This window comes from Lactuca sativa, chromosome 4 (genome assembly GCF_002870075.4).
Source record: "Lactuca sativa cultivar Salinas chromosome 4, Lsat_Salinas_v11, whole genome shotgun sequence".
Taxonomy (NCBI): Eukaryota; Viridiplantae; Streptophyta; class Magnoliopsida; order Asterales; family Asteraceae; genus Lactuca; species Lactuca sativa.
Window position 1 is genome coordinate 56,828,548 of NC_056626.2, and position 21,979 is coordinate 56,850,526.

Genomic DNA, 21,979 nt, shown 5'->3' on the forward strand with positions numbered 1-21,979 from the left:
TCCATTTGCAACCGGAAGTACTTGAAATCATAAACACATAACAATAAGTATAAAGCTTAGTGAGTTCCCTAAAATACCACATACCATACATATCATGAGGCCTAGTCTATATATTGGGCCCAACCCATAATAATGGGCCTAGCCCTCCCTAATCAATGGGACCAGTCCAACATATAACTGGGCCTAGCCCAACATACAATGAGCCTAACCCACTCATGCAATTAACCCCAACCTTACATGTATGTCAATGAGCCCAACCCAACATACAATGCGAGAGTCATAAAGACAGCTAGCATCCTACATAACACATTCTAGTAGGCCGACATTGGTATCTTCGACACATGGGTACAGTGAGGAGACTCACCTTAATCTGACGATAAACAAATCACTCCCTCAAGCTGCTGCTACCACGACCCCTCACACCGAACAAATCTAAAATCAACCTAAATTAATAATTAGGGTACCCATAATCAATTGTCCCAATCATATACTATCATGCTAAGTTGGTAAAAGACCAATTTTTCCCTTCCTATACTTGACCCAACAAAACATGACCCAAACCCAAAATGACCTAAGACCCAAAATGGATCGAATGGAATTCTGGTGAGTACGCCCAACGTACCAACCCACTACGCCTAGTATATTGGGCTTCAACCGAAGGAGAACTTAGGTTGAACCCGTCACGCCCAGCGTACCAAGAGGGTACGCCCAACATGCACCCTATACCTAAAACTCATCAATAAGCTCATAATGCTTAAAGATAAAATGTCTAATTCACATATCTAACTCTTGGGAAGGTCTTAACTAATAAAGTTGGCAACTTTAAGCTTTTGCACGGCTTAATAGGGCCCAAAACCAAACCCTAAGTTCATAAACATCACTAAAGGACCAATAACTCATGCATGGTTGTACCATAACCTCCGATATCTGATTTTTATGACTTAATAATCTCAAAATTGGCTAGAAATGATGCTTAAAGGCTTTGGAGTAACTTTTACTCACAAGATCCAAGTCATATGACCAAAACATGCCAAAACATAACCCAAAACTAGATCTACACTAAAGATCTATAAAGTTTGAAGCTTTATACCTCTAAAAGCTTACAAGGATGAAGAAAGTCTTGAATCTTCGAGCTCCAAGCTCACCAAGGCTTCTCCAATGAAGAAAGCTAGGGTTTTGAAACTTTGGTTGGGGAGATTGGTAGCTTGAAAATGGGGAGGTCTCAAGGGGCTTAAGGTGCTTAGATAGGGGTCCAACCCTAAAAATTAGGGTTTTAGGTCAGCTCGAGTACGCCTAACGTACACACAAAGTATGCCCAACGTATTGCATGGGGTCCACGATCCATTTAATGAATTATGCCCAACGTACACCTAGTGTACGCCTAACGTAATCCAAAATCCCCAAATTCCTCTTTAACTTCAAACAACTATAACTTCTTCACTTCAACTCTGTTTTCGACATTCTTTATATGCACAGAAAGGTAATGAAGAGCCCCATAATCCATCTAATTTCCTTTGACCTAAAACACACCGAACTAATTAAAATCCTTAATTCATGAAAGGAGCCTGAAACATCACTTTTCCCATTTTACCCCTTTGATTCCAAAACACAAACTGAGAGCTTGGATCACCTAACCCAAATTATCCACACCCAATATGGTCTAAAATTTATTACTTTGAAAGCCCAATGCCTCTACCTGATCTATTTATTTTCCATAATTCTCGAAATAAGAAACTTCTCAAAACTGGATGTTACAATTCTCTCCCACTTAAACTGGATTTCATCCTCGAAATCACTCTTTGCTACTTTTCAAGCACCCAGACGATCCAAGTAATTCTTCCTGAACCCCACTTCGGACCAAAAGTGGACCCATACATACGACAGCCTCCCATGGCTATAATCGAAACCCAACCTTAGCAGGACTCACATACCATGACGACGAACAAATCCCTGTCCTGCTAATCTAATGAATAATAACCACCACTACTCTGCCCAAAATCTAGAAATCTAATACCTTGTCTAACTTCCCAACATAAAAATCCATTTTGAAACTTAGTCGATACAACTCCACTTCGCAACCCTGCATATATCCCGATGATCAAAGATTCACATATTCATTCTACCCGAGACCTTATGATTCCATGGTGACCTTCCACTACCTTGGGGTGCAGAATCTCCAACCGTCTCCTACAACCGACAATCTCGCGCATGGTCACACCATGAGACTCCGCCCAAGAGTCTAACTGATACAGGCTATCTAAGCCTAAGTACCACACAGATTCTATCTATTGATCACAAAGTCATCTTACTCTAAACGTGATCACATCTTAACTAATCCAATTTCTACCAGGTTTCACCCATACTATCATAACCAAATGGGCATCGCCCACAGGTCTCACCCAATCTACACAATCGAACGGTCCCCGCCCACGTCTCCAACTGTTCCTTATTGTCACGATTGTCTAACTGTTTCTCACTTTCAAGGAGGCAAAAGGAATGGATCGCATCTTGTTTGACTCGCATCAAATGCAAACGTCGAACTGTCATGGTGGTTCGTCGTCGGAGGAGAATGGTGGAGAGCAGATCGGAGCAACGACCCTGCCAGTGACACTAGTTTGGAGTGGCAGTTGAAGGAGATCGGTAGTAACAGGTGGTCCGATGATGGCTTGTTGAACATGTTCGGTGACTGGACGCAGTCGATTGAAGGTGGACGACAGGTGTGTGTAAGACATTGGAGCAGTGATTCCACCGACAACGTTGTCCCGTTAGGTAGTCGACTGAAGTTGGCTGATGGTGTTAATGGTTGTCGAAACTGTTGCCCCCGGGTATCGAGGAATGGTCTGATGGTCATAGTAGTAAGGGTGGAGCAGTCAACGATGGCGAAAAGGGGTGGTCGACTGGCGATCTTTGGTTCCAGTCGGCAGCAATGCTCGAGAAATAGAGGTTGACGCCTGGCGCCGGAAGTGGGAACGAAGATTAGTGTCGAAGATGCTGCCAATTAATTGGAGACAATGGTGATCGTCGTTGTTGGGTCACTGACGATAAAAACGACCAGCGAATAGGGATGGTCCAACAATCGTGGTGTTCGAAGACATGGAGGTTGGTGGTCGTTGTTGTTGAAGCTATGATTGTGCTTAGAGCTATTTTCGGTTAGTCGAAGTCGACTGGCTATAGTCAGGTTTAACTCGTGGTGGAGTTGATCCAACCAGAAGAGATGGGGGAAAGTTAACCCCTGATTTGTTGAGTAAGGACATGGACCTAGCGGGTCCCACCATGGAAACTCTTGTCTTCTAGCTTTTACCATGGGACCCACTTGAGATGTATGAACCCAATACATGACTAATACATAGCCGGTGGGGATTGACTACCTTTTTTTTTCTTGTTGCCGGTTGAAAGCAGACAAATATATACATCTTGTTGACCAAACACTTCTTGTTTGCCTTTTTTTTTCCTTTTGGCTGAAGTGAGGTGACATCGACGATCAAGTCATTAGAACCGCCCCAGGGACTGTGCCCCGGGAGCAGGCTCTGACGATCAAGTTAGATTGGTTGGTAAAGATGAGATGGTTCTCCTTATCTAGAGAGAACCATCTTGGTGTTGGGGATAACGTATGGTGGTTGTAGGAGGAGAGTGGCGGCTGAGCCAACGGTCTAGGGTGGCGGCTGAGCCACCGGAGGAAGTCCCTCTCCATGGAGGAGACATTATTCACTTTATAGGGGACAATTAGGTCAGGCCTTGGGCCAGCCAAGTTCAGGCCCAAGTAGCAAGGAGTTGGGTAAGGCCGCCCGGAAGTGTCGGGCGAGGCTGTCGGGTGCACACCAGGCAAGGCTGGCGGGTGCGCACCAAGAAAGGTAGGCAAGGGAGCGCCAGGCCAGGCCATCAAGAAAGTGTCGGGAAAGGCTGATATATATATATATATATATATATATATATATATATATATATATATATATATATATATATATATATATATATAGAGAGAGAGAGAGAGAGAGAGAGAGAGAGAGTTAAGTTATTGCAAGAACTTAAAGGTTTGCGAGAACTTGAGAACTCATAATCCACTTATCATTTTTCAAACAATACCACAAATATTCTCCAAATGGTGCGTCGAAGCCATATCCTAGCTCAAAAAAATATTGACAATCTTTTTTGAAATGTGCATGTATGCGCATTTGAATGTATTTATATATGCATGCATGCATATTTTGTGTATTTTTTTAATATTTTTCAAAACAACACAACAATGAGACTCAAATAAGAGCGTTTAAGAGAACTGCAACTTGAAACCATGAAAAAAACCAAAAATATGCATGCATGTATATTTAGATGTGCGTCATAGCTCACCATGGCGTGTCATAGTTCCAAGACTTGTATTTGCTGCCGAGCTTTAACAAGATGTCGCATTAAGTCATATATGTATATAAAAATGAATAATAGTAGAATATATATATATATATATATATATATATAATTATTAATTATATACAAAACTATTGCCTTAAGTCACGTTTTACAAGCGACGTGGCTCGCTACGGCTTGAAAAAGCTTTAACCTTGACATTGCCGCCAAATCACGTGTTATGTTATTTAGAACCTTGGTATATACTCTTTATAAACATCAAAATATCATATTTGTTCAACTTAATTTTTAAAATTTCCTATTTACCATTCATAAAATTTCAAAACATTGTATATGCAATTTTTGAACATTAAAATATCATATATGTCTTTCTTAAACATTGAATATCCATGTTAATATAAAAAATATATCATCTGTCTACAACATGACAATAATCAACAACAACAAAAACTAAGCAATCAAACAATTCATTAATGAAGAGGGTTGAAGATGTAATGTTTCTAAGATATAAAAAATGATTATAAACTATTAAAAACATTATAAAAAGGATTTGGACAAATTTGATATTTTAAAGGTTTATGAAGAATAAATCTATAATTAAAATTTTAAACTAGACAAATATGATATTTTAAAGTTTAAAACGAATATATATATATATATATATATATATATATATATATATATATATATATATATATATATATATATATATATATATAATTCTCCAAAGAAAAGGAAAAACCTTGAATATGAAACAAATAAATATAAATAGGACAAATGATTTTAGGGAAAATTTTAGAAAAACCCAACATATTTTCATCAAATGCTTAAAAAAATATTATATTATTTTTTAGTACTAAAAGTCTTATATTTTCTGAAATTCTTAATTAAGATTTTCTGATTTCAGAAAAACCTAATTTATTTTCATGAAAAAATTAAAAAAACCATTATATTATTTTTTTTAGTACATTTAAACCCTCCTATTTTTTTGAATTTTTTTAATCCAATGAATTTTAACAATCAAAACGTTGAAAATCAATTACCTAGCATTTATGGCTATCTAGGATTTATCGAACTCAATTTCTTAAATAATACATTTTAAAAAATATAAGAGTTTTAACGTACAAGTAAATAATATAATCGTTTTTTAAGATTTTAATGAAAATATATTGAGTTTTTATACGATTTTCCAATGATTTTTTCGTAGGAGTCTTTAAACAATAAACATGGACTAGAGGCGAATGAACGCATAGATAAGGGGTCAGTAGTGTCAATACGAACATTTACAAAGCACGTAGAGGGGAAGAAAAGTTTTAAGCGAAGAAAAAGGTTCCAAAGTCAAGAACCAGTCAATGTCGATTTATTTCTTTATTTCTTTATTTCTTTATGTTTTTCACCTAAAAATCGCACCCAACTCCAAATTTAAACTCTATTATATTCCTTACTGATGATATATTTATGCTTATGTTGAATGATCAGTTGAATGTTAAGAAAAGCTAGTGTTTAATGGTTTCTACCCACTTCTATTTTTTGTTGTAGAATCAGTTGAAACAGATTCAAATGGAAAAGAAAATCAATTATTCGATTCCGGGATGTCTTTATTCGAATCAGTTTTACTTTTTCATTTGTATCGGTTGTTTAGTTTTCGGTTGTTGTTCATATGAAACTAATGCTGTTCCCTATGACTCCTTTACTATCTCAAGCTTTACTTATGGTAGAACTGTGCTCAGACCTTACGATTGGCGTTATATCAGAGGTAAACTTTATCACTTCATTGGAGAATTTTGTGTTAAATCGTTTGATCGGTTTGTACGATTAATTAAGCTATCTTTCTTCAATTTTATTCTGTAAGGTAAAAAGTGGGATTGTTTAAGGGGAAAAAGTTCAATTTTGGGCGTTTTGCCTTTGGATCATCATTTAAGTGATGATTAACAACAGGTTGATTTGATTTGATGAAAGTTATAATCTTTGCCATTAATTAAGCTCGTATTCTTGATTTAATGATAATTTACATGGTGGGTCAAAGTCAAACTTGATATTTTCAAGTTGAAAGATTAGATTGCGTCCATTTTGCCCTTAGATCCGTGCGTATTGACAAGATTAAGATATCTTTAACTACATCGTTAACAAGGAACCAATCATCATTTTGTATTAATTTTAATTGTATAAAACATAGATGGTGAGCTGTTTATGTTTGGGTTGAAATTTTTTCTTGATTGAAAAGATTAGATATTGTCTGATGGTATATCACTATATATAAGGTTATAATATTTTGCATTAATTGTCATTGTCAGAGTTATTTGATGCACACTATATAAGTATTCATCCTAATGCAACTAGTTTGTGATAAAAAGGATTGTTTTTTATGTTGATTTGGTCATGACATTTAGGTGATTATAGTCCATTATTGGATTTGTTGTCAGATTTTTGTCTCACGTTCCTTTATATTACCCTACTTTTAAACATGAGAGAAAAACGAAGAATTGAAGAACAAGATTAGTAATTTAGTATTTAAACTAATTTATCCTTGTGTTTGTGATTGCAGTTGATTTACCAACGTGGTTTTCTTCAATGACTCTATCTTTAGAGTCTGATGTAAACCTTGTAAGTAGGAAACTAAAACTTTTATCAGTAAAATGTTGTTTTTGTTTAATGTTTTAAACTCTTTGCTTTTCTTATCTCAGCCCACAAAATGATATTGTTAAATGATGAAAACAAATAGGACATGAATAATATTAAGATCAATGTGCATTGTTTTCTTTTTGGATTTCTTGATTAACATGGTTTTTATGAGTTGCAGGATAAAAAAAGCATTATGATAGTAGATAAAAATAATCTACCAATGATTTGTGCACGTGAAGGAAGTCCTCCTTTGCCTGATTCATATAATACTTCTTTAATTGGTTTAGGTACAACATTAAGCTCTTAATGGTTGTTTCCTTTTTACTAAATACTTAAATATACAAAGAATAACTTAATAAAGGAAGTCAGAGAAAAAAAAAGCTTTCCTCATTAAGTCAATTTACATTCTATAAACATTCATTGCTTCAGAGTTGGACCCCATTTTAAATGGATCTTTGGCAATAGAAGGTCTTCAGTTTGCTGAGAAATGTTATCCAATGCAGAAAAAAGTTATGATAAGACTAACAAATGAGCAGGTTGACTTTTTCTTTCTGTATTTCCACAATTCACATTTGACTTTTTCTATAGTTTTGATGATGAATCTTGCATGTATATGAACACGATATTGTTATTCAGATTTCTCCTGGAGTATGGTATTTTGGTTTGTTTAATGGCATTGGATCCACAAGGACTCAATCAAAGATGGTAAACAAAATTATCTCCAATACTTGTAGTCATTATTGTTTGACTTTGACCTTCATTTATTTCTATTACAACACTGACATCATACTTTGAAAAATCTACCCGATTATAGCAATGAAAATTGCTTTGTATTTTGATGACATTGCTGTAATTGGGTAGATTTTTTACACTATAATGTTGTAAGAGGAAGAAATTAAAGTAGGATGTTATAATAAACAAATCAAATGCTTTTAATCCTTGTTTTTAACATTAGAAAGTACCCAATCTTATTTCTTTTCAGTTTTCTAACAATTTATGCAACTGATTTGATAAAATTATGCATTATTTGGTAGCGAAATGAAACATTGTTTTCTAAATTGGTACAAAAAGTGTAACTTGGTTGTATAGATAACAAGTGTTTTACCTGACAAAAGATTACTTTTTACCCTTGTATCTTAAAAAATAGACTATGAATAATTTCCAAAAGAATAACATGTTTTTATGTGAAATACAGATAAATCGAGGTTCAGGGTATTCTTTTACTGGAAATGTGAGTGTTGAAGGTTGTGTGAGTCCATCAATCTCAGGGCAATTCTGCAATCAAACGGTTGACCATCTTTCATGTGTTGACCAAAAGTCAACACAAGGAATCATCACTTCTTGTAAAAACGATTTTGAGGGTTCTTGCATTGATTCAAATGAATCAAAACTCTACTCTTTGGACTTATTGGGAATTTCAGAAGAAATCATGATATCATTGAAAAGTAATAATAGTAGTAATACCACATTGATGTGCTATGCTCGACATGGTGCCATACCATCATCATCTACACATGATTATTCGGGTAATGTCAATAATGCCCCTTTGGTTATACGATCGCCAAAAGTTGGTCGATGGTATTTTACTATTCTACCCCTCAACTTCTCAAATGAAGACACAAAGTTTTGCTATTCATTGGAATGGAAATTGCTTCGGTGCCCTATAAATAAGGCTGGATTGAATTGTACATGGGAAAGATACACACTTCAGGTTGTTTAACATCTCCCTAAATCCTAATTATAATGGGCCAAATGCAAGAAATAGAAACATACTTTCTTTTATCTGTGTATTATAGAATCCTAATAAAAATCTATTCAATTATAGTAGTGAAAATTGTTTCATTGATATAAACAGGTAGATTTAGATTTTTCAAAACAATGAAAATACATTGCTATTTCTTGCATTTCCTTTACGCTAGGAGAAATGAAGGTGGGACCCACATCTAATTTCTTCAGCCACTTGCTCTTTTTAATTTGATTCTTACAGAAAATGCATGGAATATGCAGACAATTCTTAGGAAGAATCCTTCTGTACCTTTCGAATCATATTATTTACCAGTGAGCGATAAAATCTCTTCGAATTCTGCTAATTTCCTTCTCGAGCCTCTCCTTAGCAACTCATCACAAGGTCAAAGTCAAAGTCAAAGTCAACATATTGCTTGGACTTATTTCCTAGTAGACATCCCTTCAGGAGCAGCTGGAGGAAGTATTCACATTCGATTGAATTCGGATACAAAAATAAATCATGAATTATATGCATCATATGGTGGACTACCATTTGAAGATAAATGGGATTATTTTTATGCGAATTCAAGTAGCAATAGTAATGGTTCTATGTTCTTTAAGTTGTATGCTTCGGATGAGAAGACAATTAGTTTTTATATCGTGTATGTTAGAGGAGGAACATGGAGTTTTGGTATAAAACATTTGACTTCTTCCTCAAAAAGTCAAAGTCAAAGTCAAACTACCATGTCTATTTCGATTGAAAGATGCCCGAGAAGATGCTCGTCTCATGGAACATGCCAAAATGTTGTGGAAATGAGTGGTTTGTCTCTATACAGGTATTGAAATATTAGGGTAAATTTCGGTTTTTGAAGAAGATCAACTATCACTTAGATTCTAAATTCTTGCTACATTTTTATTTCAGCTATTGCTCATGTGATCGTGACCATGGAGGCTTTGATTGCAGTGTTGAAATTGTCTCACATCAAGGTAAAATTATTTCCACCTTCTTACTCAAATGGAAAATAACATCTGAGAATTCTCATCTCTCACAATCGTGTAGATTAAATCATTTGAAAAGTATATCGGGACATGATGACACACTTTGAAAAATAAAAGGAAAAAGAAATGAGGGCAATTTTAATGGAAAAACTTCAATTTCCTAACTTTCTCTATTAAGGTGGTGTTTGGGATTGCTTATTTAAAACATCTTTTTTTTAGAAGTGCTTATTAGCTTATGTGGTATCAAAATGGAGTTTAAGAAAAAGTGTTTGAATTAGCTTATACATTTTGCCAAAATGCAATAAGCTGATAAGTTGTTTTTTAGAGTTTGATAAATTGTGCTCATATATGTAAATTGACCAAAAAAGAAAGAGGTAAAAAGGGTAAATTAGCATGCATGTCATTGGTATGAAAAAAAAAAAATGAGACTACGATAAACAATGATTTATAATTCAATTGATTATAGTTCTTAAATAAACAATCATTTGTTATTCAACATCAAGGGTAAAATGGTCATTCACGCACATTCAGACATATCATTCTGTCCAAATAAAAAGTCAAGTACTCAAGATAGAGAACATTTTATCCACTCTTGTAGGGCATATATGGCAATCAATTTCCCTAATTGCATCAAATGCTGCGTTTGTATTTCCGGCTTATTGGGCGCTTCGACAAGGGGTAACATAAATTCTTTCTTGGGAAATCCCCACATGAACGTAAAATTACATATTTGCCCATCATCATATTCTGATTCTTGTAGGCATTTGCCGAGTGGGTGTTATACACATGTAGTGGGATTTCTAGTGGATTATATCATGCATGTGATGTTGGCACTTGGTGTGTTTTATCTTACAAAGTCTTACAGGTAACAACTTATCTTTTCCCATTTCATTACTTTTAAACATGACCTATAAAGGTCAAAATCGTAATTTTTGTGACTACACCAACTAAAAAAATCTATTTGTTATGCAGTTCATGGACTTTTGGCTTTCGTTCATGGCTGTGGTAGGGACTTTTGTATATGTAACAGATATTGATGAAGGATCAAAGAGGACAATTCATACAGTTGTTGCCATTGTTACAGCTCTTATGGCTATGAATGGACCAACAAGGTAATCTTGCTTTATGGGTTGTACCTTGTGCATAAAAATGTGTAACTTGATAACATGTGTTGTAAATGATTTTGCAGTTCCTCCAACATTGTTCTTGTTATAGCCATTGGAGCAACGGGCCTTCTTGTTGGCCTTTTAATCGAGTTCTTTACACATTATAGGCGATTTCCATTTTCAGCAGAACTTTTCCTTAATATGCTTCATAGGTGAGAATGAGATCCTCTGTTGACTTCTTGGGTCAAAATCAAAACCAGTAGATTTCAAATTTGAAATTGATATCGATTTTGTTACCAAAAGATCTTCACTTTTGGTGTAGTTGATCAGATTTTGGTTAAAGCTTAAAGATTTTGTATAAATTTGAAGTTTAAAATGATTAGGTTTGACTTTTCAGGTGGCAAATGGTCAAAGAATGGTGTAGAAATCTGATAAAGACGATTCTTAAACGCTTTCAGTGGTTCTTTGTGATTGCTGGATTTGCTGCATTGACAATGGCTGCCATAAGTTGGAGCTTGGAATCAACCAATAGTTATTGGTTTTGGCATAGGTGAGTTTGTGAAAAGTCCAATCTACCCCTCCAGTGTTTGTTTTATTCATTGATGATTTAATCTGACTAAATTGTGTTGCAGCATGTGGCATGTATCAATATACGTATCTTCTTTCTTCTTTCTATGCTCCAAAGTGAAGGCAATGAATTGTGCAAATGGAGAGCCTGAAAACAGGACCTATGAGTTGACTCGACAAGACTCGCTTTCGGGAAGTCAAGACCTAGGGGAAAATGGGCGAGTTAGATAGATAGGTATATTAAAATATTAAATATTATTGTTATTATTATTTTTGTTTATTCTTGTTATCTTTTGTTGTGATGGTTTTGTAAGAGGCAAGCTAGAAATTTAGGTGAAAGGGTTGATAGAATACTTGGGTAGAAGGTGTAAATGTAAAGGGGTCTTTTAGTGAATTCTGAACCTTTTATTTTTATTATAAAAACTTTGGTTAAATTCTTCTGTTTGCAAAATGTTTTGAAAGGAATTAAATCTTTCATGGGAACTGGATTTTGGAAGATTTAAAATATCAAGAGATGGAAATCTGTTATGATTGACAATGAAATGGAATTGAAGCTTATTCTAATGTATGTATGTTTTTGTTTGGGTTGTAAATCTATAAGAAAAAGGGATGTAGCCATGTAAACAATAATTAATGATAGAATTCTCGTTTTTATATATTCTGTTCGTGATTTTCTTTAAATACTTGTAAAAAATAAAAATACTTAAATTACCTTTTCATGAAATTTGTCTTCACGGATCCTTTTTAATTTGATAAATTCCAATAGAGTTGCTTATGTTTTTTTAGGAACAAAACCACCTCCATACATTCTTGGCAAAAGCACATCCGTAAGAAAAATTTATCAACCATATCCTCTTCCAAACTACAAACGGACACAATTTGGAGAATATCAATGCCTCTCCTTATCATATTCGAAGCAAGTGGAATTCTATAGATCTCCAAAAGTAACAAACCACTTTAGGGAACCCATTTTATCCATTTAAATCCAGACCCATCGGTTGGAGATGCTTCGAAACCTTAATTCTATGATTTTAGCCTTGTAAATTTATCCTCTATACTCAGGTTTCATTAATATACCGACTTGTACCTTCCAACATACCAATAAATTTTTTCAAAGGCTTTAAAAGAGCAAAATGATTAGGGAAGCCTTACTTAACATCTAATTTTCAAGTGTTCAACTTGGCATGAAACATATCTACAATCGGGGTCCAATGTTGCATATCAATGAAATTAGCGTTGAATTCCATTATGAACTGCAACCAACCAACCTCTAGAAGAAATGATGAAGTGATATTAAATTCCAGTTAATTTCTACCGTTTCCTAAAAAATCCGATGGACCACACGACCTGACCCCACAAGCTTTTATGATAAAGTTATAGTTGCTTTTTCCAAATGTTGAAATGGCAAATTGGGTATAAAGATTAAACACGTCTTTCATGCATTTATATTTTTTTACGAAGGGCGATATATATTAAATATTAAAAAACCCAGCAAGCGACGACTAAACATTAAAATAAGAAGAAAAAAGAAATTAGAATTCAATATAATATACAAGTTTTAATGAAAGATAAACACATGTACAAAACGCCTGGCTCTAAACGCAACCCCCAAAACAAATGTTTTTTTTTTTTTTTTTTTTTTTTTTTTTTTTTTTCCATTTGTTGAAAATGGAAAACACCAATTCAACGAAAAAGACAACTTCATAGCAAGCATCTTTCCAATTATGAGCTTACTTCTATTTGTTCACATCAATTTTTTTTCACCTCTATAAAAATTTAAAAATAACAAAATTACACAAATTTGGAATATTCAAATCAAACTAACAGTTGTTTGTATTCCTTCCGAACGTTCCACAAAACCTCAGCACATCTCCTCATTGTCGGCCTGTTTCTTCGATGAGCAGCAACACATTGTAAAGCCAGTTCCAGAATCTTGTCAAGAGCCACACCATTTGCATCCGACTTTTCTAATCTCGGATCCAATACTGAAATAGCAACACCATCCGCATACCTCTTCATGGCCTAAGGGAAAAGGGTATATTAGTCATTTACCAACGTGAAAAAGGGTGTATTTGTCTTTTTGAGTACATAGTAAATATATATACCCATCGTGCTGTGATGCGTTGATCAAGTTCCTGTTTGGGTTCAATTGGCCTCCGACCTGTAACGAGCTCAACCAGCAATATACCGAAGGAATAAACATCACTCTTCTCTGTGAGTTGATATGTTCTGAGGTATTCGGGATCTAAGTAGCCAGCTGTCCCTTTAACCTGAGTCGATACATGTGTCTGACCTGATTCAGCATCCGCTGCTAGCCTTGCAAAACCAAAGTCGGCAACTTTGGCTCGCAGTTTTTCAGTCAGAAGTATATTTGAAGACTTTATATCCCTGTGTATTATAGGGTGATCTGCATCCATACGCATATGTACGCTTTATTCAGTTTAAAACGAAATATACAGGAGTTAATAGTTGGGAAAGAAGAAGAAGAAGAAGAAACCTGTATAAGTGTGGAGGTAGGTTATGGCGTGTGCTACATCTATAGCGATATCTAAACGAGAGTCAAGACTAAGAACATTGCCATTGAAACCTGAAATTAAAGTGTTAGATAGCTGTGTTGCGAGAATGGAGGAAGATTTGAGTCTAATTAGCTCACATTCTAAGTGTTCACGAAGCGTCCCATTAGGAACGTATTCCACAACAACGATTCTTTCATCTTCATGCTCTAAGTACCCATAACACTTCACCAGATTCAAATGCTCTACCTTTGATAACGCTTGAATTTCACTCTGGAACTCGCCTCCTAGATTCTTATCATACATGCTCTGTACAAAATGAACACCAAAAATCTGAGTAAACCAGAGATAATGAACTGAGGCTGTGTGATTTGAAAATTTAGGGAATGAATGATGAAGAGTTAACCTTTTTGGCACGTTTAACGGCAACGAGGGTTCCATCTGGGAGTTGACCTTTATATACAGTACCGAATCCGCCCTGTCCAACTTTTAGAGTCGGTGAGAAGTTCTTTGTTGCCTTATGGATGTCCGCCATACTGAACTTTACACTTCCGGGCTCTTTCGAGTGTGGTGAATCATTCCGAACTGTATTGTAGATACTACGATGTCGCTTCTTTCCTTCGGTTGAATCTGAAGCCCCCGAAATATCTATTAATTCAAACAAGGTACAGTTAGCTCTGTAGATGTTAGAAATCAAACAATTTGCATAGAAATTAAGTTTGCTAGGTTTTTGACTTTTCTAAGCCAATGCAGGCTTTCCATGGTTGTACCCTTGCATTTTCCAAGGAAAATTTCACAGAGTCATCCATTCAATCTCATTACTTTCAGCGATAATGTTTCGATTTAAGAAATTGTCATGAGCGATGATGAATGACTAAACCGCGTTGTACAGCTTTTATAACAGGAAGTACAAGCGATCATAACATAACGAGTGGTCAGATCTCGTCATTTCGATGCTCAAAAAATGATTTACCTAAATTATCCATTTATGCCCGTGCTTCGTGTTCAACTTAAGACGTAGAGAGAAAGATTAATCAAAATTATTACGATGATTGATCACCTGAGGCTGAACTGAACGCGTCCGAACCACCAAACGCAGAGGAGCTATGTCTGCTATGATGAGGCGTCTCCTCCTCCGGTGGTGTAAAACACGCTACAAAAACTCCGGCGACGGATCTCGCTGCAGTTCTAACTCGGTTCCGGCTCGATGAGGATGTGGATGAGCTGGTAGAATAGGAGCTTGGGGACGGGGAAGGAGGATATTTAACACGCGTGTCGGAGCTATCTTTCCGGCTACCGTACATGGTGAGAAAGAGAAAGAGAAAGAGAGCTATGGCGGGGAGGATAATTAACACGTTCGAAGACTTTGATTTTTATGTAAAGGTGGGTGCGACTAACGTGCGCCTGGGTAAACGCTTACGTAAGGATCCAGCTGGAGATACGCCCCCTCTCATTTATTGCATACCAACGACTTCCATATACAGTTTATCGACAAATATCTTACTTAATGATGGTCATTTTGTTGGATTAAAATGTAATGAAAAGTTGTAAACCAATTCCACAATATATTTGCATTAAATAAAAAACAGTTATTATTTTTGAAAGTGACATAATCTAAGAAAAAAAGATAATTATAACATAAGAGTTTCAAAGAATATCTTTCCTTTTAACATTTTGCTATTTTTTTGGAAACAACTTTCAATAAAACAAAAAAACTAACAACAAGCTAGGAAATTACAAAGTATTTAAAGGTTTTGGAGCCAAAGACCCATGAAAACAAAAGTTTATGTTGTCTACTACTCAACCAAAGAAAAGACAATTCTTGTATACTATCCACTATTATGTTCTTCCTAATCAACCAAAGAAAAGACTGTTCTTGTATACTATCCATTATCATCTTCTTCCTAATGTTTTTAGAGTCGTGAAGCACATCATTCCGAAATTTCCAAATGACCCAAAGGTCTGTAAATACTATCCCTTCCACTACCTTTCGTTTCTTATTGTTTATTTTCAACTCTTCTACGATCTCTAAAAGGTCACTTGGATCACAAAAATTACCCACTTTAATATCAAGCAATCTAAAAATCGACTTCCACATTTTTTTAGCCACTTCAGACCGACTAAAAAGACATACCATAGTTTCGTCTTCCCACTCACAAATAGGGCATCGCACATTGGAAATCATCACCCATCTCTTTTCCAATTTCACCGTAGTTGGAAGTTGCCCCAACAACATCCTCCAAACAAAAATATTTACCTTCATCGGCATCAAGTTACACCATCGAGTCTCTAAACTATTAACCGAGAAAGAACCCTATCATCTATCCATTTCCTAGTGCTCGCAATAGAGAAAACACCATTGAAATCCATGCTCCATAACCATTTATCCGTTTCTTTCCCACAACGAAAATCACCTAGAAAAGTTACTAGATCAACAAAAGGTATAAGTTGTTTCCAACAACAACAAGAGAGACTTCATTTCTGGGGAAGAACATTAAGTCTTCCGAATAGCAACCTATAAAAAGAAAAAAAATTGAAACCTTGAAATGATGAGTTAGGTTAAGAATCTCTTTTCCGCATTAAGTGGTAGTAAATATAGTCATTCAAATCTCCCTGTTAGAAAACATCAGCGGTTTCGACATTGGTAAGCATTCCTTTAGCAAGCCCCGTAGCATTTCCGAAGAAAATTATTTTTAATCGTTTTAAAACATTTGGGATGTCATCGTCAATACAGAAACATAAGCATAAACAGAACTTACATTCATTATCACTAGTGATTTTATATCTCCTTAATCTCTCAGTGTAATGTGACTTCATATCAACACCTGTGATATAAATAAACTGAGTGGGTCAGGTTAGGAAACCTGGTGAGTACATAGGGATTTCAATCCCACAATGTTATATCATATATATAATTTAGAACTCACAAAATATACAATTTCACCATATATATAAGCAACTCTCACCCTACTCCGTTAATCCTTACAACAAGACTATCCATACTCTCGGACCTTAAATTTTACCCCATACTCTCGGATCTAATTCATGCTCTTAGATCAATAATTGTGCCCATTCTATATTCTCGGATTAGGGACAAGTGTCTATGTGTAAATCCATACTGCCGGATTAACGACGAATAACTATGTCCTATCCATACTCCCAGATTGAGGACGACTGACTATGTTCCATACTCCTGCAATAAGGACAACTACTATGTCTTAATCCATACTCCTGGATTAATGACAGTTGACTATGTCCAATCCATACTCTCGGACTAGGGACAATGATTGTGTCTAATCCATGCTCCCGGATCAATGACATATACTAAAGTTCTATTCTCTAAGTATAACTCACTTGTACTCGTAAGAAAATACTACCCAATATTCCTCATAATTAATTTAGGTTTACTCTTTATCCTAAATCATCATATATAATCAGGTATGCTCTTTAACACGTATTTCATGCAACATCAATTAACTCGCACATAAACATATCATTAATTCTTCAATCAATACTTGTATTAAAATCATGTTCATGAAAGGGACTATGCATTCACTTGAGAAGGTGGTGACTCGGCACTCGAACAACACTTCGTTACTCTCAACACAGTTTTCCTCGGACAAAACAATGGGTTTTCTCGAAAATCGGGCTTCGCTGGAGCAACGTTCCCGAGCCGAAAGGCTCTTTTCTCGGGGCTTCGGGAGCCTTGGGGCTTCCTCCGGGTGCTAGGGGGTTTGCCTAGACTTTAGGGGGGGGGGGTTAGGGAGGCTAGAGAGAGAAAGTAGAGAGATAAAGTGGAAGAGGAAGGTGTGAGAATGAATGGAACCCGACATCTCTATTTATAGGCTGAGTTCCTGATGGACTCGCCAAGTAGGTTCATTGACTCGCCGATTCGGTGCCACGTGTCATCACCTGATGGCTTTTCTTGGGGAGAAAGTCTTGGCCCATATTCAGCCACATCACCCCTTTTGCAGCAGCACCCCGCTGACTTCTAAACCCCGTAACTTTTGCATACGAGCTCCGTTTTCGACGTTCTTTTTTCCACGCATAGGTAAAAACAAGATCTACAACTTTTATTTAGACTCCATCGGCTAATTCTCGACCGATCTTAAATTTAACAGCAGGAGGAGATTATACTGTTAAATGTCCGCGTAAAATTCATCACTTCTATATACAGACTCCATTTTCGTCTGTCTTTTTATTGTTGAGCTCCTATTAATGAGATCTTCAACTCTCATTTAGGTCGCGTAGGCCAAAAACTACTCGAACTAAAATTCGAGTTTCGGGCCGTGCACTGATATGTCAAATCTTAGAAAATTCATAACTTCCTCATACGAAGTAAGATTTGGACGTTCTTTTTTTTTTTGTATGTTCTCGGTTTAACGTATACTACAACTTTTGTTTAGATCACTAAGGCTAAAAATTCCTCTATCGTAAATTCACTATTTACGTCTCTCGGTGTCGTGCCAGTTTTGTCGTATAACTTTGACGGGCCATAACTTCTTCGTTATAACTCGGATTTCGGAATTCTTTATATGTACAAAACCCTTGAGACATATTCTACAACTTGGTTAAGATTATTTATTCTAAATAATCTTTTTTTGAAAAGTCATTTCCGACACTTAATTGCCTCTAAATTGACTAGCCCGAATCTACGGGCGTTACATTTACCATCATTAAGATACCGAAACTCGGATCTTATTGATGCCAATAATCAAGATGGTAATTCAAATAATTGGATTAGAAAAGACTTTGATAACCAAGTAAGATTAGCAATATTTACTTCTTTAGCATTTTGTCCAAATTTTGAAAGGTGAATAACTCACTCAATTTAAGTTGTATTGACCTGAATATTTTTCCTACATGTTTTTTAGATTTTGTAGATAATTTTAGACTATAAAAACGCTTGATTTTTTTTTTAAATTGAATGAGTTACAAGCCTCGCAAGGAAGCATATCAAATTAGAATTTTTTTTCAGCATTAAATCACATTCTGAATTTTTTGATAAATGTGCATAACTTACTCAATTTAAGTTGTATTGACCATAATCTCTTTCCTACGTGTTTTTTAGGTTTTGTATATAAGTTTAGACTATAAAAATGTTTTATTTTGTTAAAAATTGAATGGGTTACAAGCCCCGCAAGGAAGCATATCAAATAAAATAAAAAAATGTTTCAGCAATAAATCGCATTATGACGTTTTTGTTAAAATGTGCATAACTCACTCAATTTAAGTTTTATTGACCTGATTCTTTTTCCTACATGTTTTATAGGTTTTGTAGATATTTTAGACTATAAAAACACTTGATTTGGTTAAAAATTGAAAGAGTTACAAGCCCCGCAAAGAAGCATATCAAATCGTAATTTTTTTTCTGTTTCAGCAATTAAACATAATATGACTTTTTTGTTCAAATATGCATAACTCACTCATTTTAAGTTTTATTGACCTGGTTTTTTTCCTACATGTTTTTTAGGTTTTGTAGCTAATTTTAGACTATAAAAACAATTGATTTGGTTAAAAATGAATGACTTACAAAGCCCACAAGAAAGCATATCAAATCTTACTTTTCTTGTTTTAGTAACAATTTAACAATGTACTAATTATATGTTTTATTTTAAGAATATAGGGTTATGGAGAAGATTCAGGAGAAGATTATATAAAAGAAACACCAGCATGGCATGTTATAACAAGTGATGAATTAGACCAAGAAGAGGATCCCCAAGAACAACAACCATCAAAAGAAAGAAAATTTGCAACTCCACAAAAACGAAGAAACCAAAAAAAGCAACACCAACAAAAAAACCACCACTACCAAAAAAGCAAACACTACAAAAGTACCCAACAAAGTCAAAACCTAAGAACAAAACAAATGACTTAAAAGGAGTTAAAGGACCGGATTAACCCAACCAGACGAGGTGAGGGTAGAGATAATTGTACCGCTCCTCTTTGGGATTACTTCGAGATATAATGGGTAAAGGAGGAAGATGGAATTTAAAGAAAGTGTGTCAAATGTAATTGTTGCTTAAAATTACGAGTCGCAGATGCAAACCGGAATGGGATAACTTCAACAAAAAAACATTTTAATGGTTGCAAGTTAAATCCAGACAACAAACCGAATGAAGATGATGACAAACAACAAAAGTTATCATTTACGAAAGCTCCTAATGGTGAGGGTCATGTATACATATGGAAACATGATGATACGATGATCCAACTTGCCTTACTAGGGCTTTTCACCATCGTGGAACTACCCTTTAAATTCATTGAAAACGAGGTCTTCATTGAATTTGTAAACACCCTCAATGGTTGGGTAAAATTGCCTTCAAGGCATAAAATTTCTCGTGATGTTGTGTCCTTCTATAACGGAGAGGTAGAAGTTGCACAAACAGTTAAGCAACCCCAAAACAACTATCCACTTGACAACTAACACGTGAACATCCTCGTGTTAACAGATAAATTTTATGGTTGTCACGACCTACTCAATTACCGAAGATTTTGTCATACACAAAAGGGTAGTCAACTTTAGAGAGGTTGATACTCACAAAGCTGAAGACATGGCCCAAGAGTTGCTAATTTTCATAAACAAGTGGGGCATGAAGAATGTCATGACGATGACCGTTGACGCGACAATCAACATCATTGTGAAAGAACTTTCGGGTATTTACGAGAATGGAATACATTTTCACATTAGGTTTATGGCTCATATCATAAACCTAGTTGTGAAAACGGGGTTAAAACATACAGGATGCGGTGAAATACATTAGAGCCTCCCCGCAAAAGATCAAGATCTTTAAACAAGCCATGAAGGATGCGGCTGTAGAAACTCAAAGATTTTTGTGTGGTGAAACCCCAACACGGTGGAACTCTACCTTTTGAATTGCTAAGATCAGCATACGATGTGAAAGATGCTTTTCTCGTATATAGCCATCATGATAAATAAAACCAAATCCGTTTCAACACTAAAAATTAGCAATATTTACAAATTTAGCATTTTGTCCAAATTTTGAAAGTTGCATAACTCACTCAATTTAAGTTGTATTGACCTGAATCTTTTTCCTACATGTTGTTTAGGTTTTGTAGATAATTTTTTACTATAAAAATGCTTGATTTGTTTAAAAATTGAATGAGTTACATGTCTTAGAATATAGCATACCAAATCTATTTTTTTCCAGCAACATATATGAAACTTTGATTGTATTTTCTTTGTTCTTTTTTATAGATCCAATGTTTTAGAAAAGTGTGGAAAGGATACCGTCACATTCAGAATTTGAGATGATTAAAAAGATGATGGAGTTCCTTGAAAAGTTTAAGAATAAAACTGAAAAAGTTTCGTGTTCATCAAAGCTTATCTTCCATATGTATACCGGGAGATCCTAGACATAGAGCAACATCTTAGGAAACATGAAACCAACCCATATTTTTTGTTTATGGTACCGGATATGAAAGAAAAATATGACAAATATTGGGGTGACTATGACAATATAAGTGATTATGTCTTCTTTGCGGCATTATGCAAGTCAAAGTTTATGAAAATTGTTTTTATCCAAATGCATAAAGCCAAGAACAAAGATAATAAGATTTCTGTTGATGAGAAAGAATCGAAAGCACATGCAAAGGTTATTGATATCAAATGCAAATTGGACAAGTTTTTCAATACATACTTGGAAAGACCAAACATGACCTCGTCGTCTCAACAAGAAACTCCTGAAGAAGTTGTTAATTTTGATGATGAAAATGAATTCTTTGGAAGCTATATGAACTCGGGAAGTGTCCCATTGACTTCGTCGGAAAGTCAATTGCAACGATACTTAAATGAGGACCCAATCAGATTTGACAAAGGATATGATATCCTCACATGGTGCAAAACTAACGCGGTGCGGTTCCCGATCGTTGCTCGAATGGCAAGAGGTATCGACCTTCTTTTACTTCAATTTTTCATATTTATTTTATAAATTCATGTCGTGTATTATACACTAATTTGTTTGTTAATAGATATTTTGGGGATGCAAATTTCTACCATAACATCCAAATCCACATTCACTAACGGTCGTCAAGTAATTACCAACTATCGTACTAATTTGTCCGTTG

At 35.3% G+C, this 21,979-nt stretch overlaps 2 protein-coding genes across 2 annotated transcripts; one reads left to right on the forward strand and one right to left on the reverse strand.

Moving 5' to 3' along the window:
* Positions 1–5,716: 5,716 nt before the first annotated feature.
* LOC111878517 (uncharacterized) lies at positions 5,717–11,814 on the forward strand. Its single transcript, XM_023875032.3, has 14 exons — positions 5,717–6,115; positions 6,905–6,963; positions 7,160–7,268; positions 7,411–7,517; positions 7,618–7,686; positions 8,177–8,692; positions 8,989–9,542; positions 9,629–9,693; positions 10,304–10,383; positions 10,466–10,570; positions 10,678–10,817; positions 10,895–11,023; positions 11,209–11,361; positions 11,444–11,814. The coding sequence occupies exons 1-14, from the start codon at positions 5,920–5,922 to the stop codon at positions 11,607–11,609; spliced, it is 2,448 nt and encodes an 815-aa protein (XP_023730800.1). The 5' UTR covers positions 5,717–5,919; the 3' UTR covers positions 11,610–11,814.
* Positions 11,815–12,893: 1,079 nt separating this feature from the next.
* Positions 12,894–15,254, reverse strand: LOC111878519 (calmodulin-binding receptor-like cytoplasmic kinase 2). Its single transcript, XM_023875033.3, has 6 exons — positions 14,952–15,254; positions 14,298–14,539; positions 14,032–14,200; positions 13,876–13,965; positions 13,484–13,785; positions 12,894–13,400 (listed from the first exon to the last, which is right to left on the reverse strand). Exons 1-6 carry the CDS (start codon positions 15,193–15,195, stop codon positions 13,194–13,196), a joined length of 1,254 nt encoding a protein of 417 aa, XP_023730801.1. The 5' UTR covers positions 15,196–15,254; the 3' UTR covers positions 12,894–13,193.
* Positions 15,255–21,979: the final 6,725 nt, after the last annotated feature.

Bases quoted from the DNA above. Each gene is read 5' to 3' on its own strand.
- LOC111878517 (XM_023875032.3), top strand. From the start codon at position 5,920: ATGGAAAAGAAAATCAATTATTCGATTCCGGGATGTCTTTATTCGAAT. The intron at 7,269-7,410 runs GTACAACATTAA...TCATTGCTTCAG, and splicing joins TACTTCTTTAATTGGTTTAG to AGTTGGACCCCATTTTAAAT. The intron at 9,543-9,628 runs GTATTGAAATAT...TTTTTATTTCAG, and splicing joins AGTGGTTTGTCTCTATACAG to CTATTGCTCATGTGATCGTG.
- LOC111878519 (XM_023875033.3), bottom strand. From the start codon at position 15,195: ATGTACGGTAGCCGGAAAGATAGCTCCGACACGCGTGTTAAATATCCT. The intron at 13,786-13,875 runs GTTTCTTCTTCT...GTATGGATGCAG, and splicing joins CTACCTCCACACTTATACAG to ATCACCCTATAATACACAGG. The intron at 13,401-13,483 runs GTATATATATTT...CTTTTCCCTTAG, and splicing joins AACGCATCACAGCACGATGG to GCCATGAAGAGGTATGCGGA.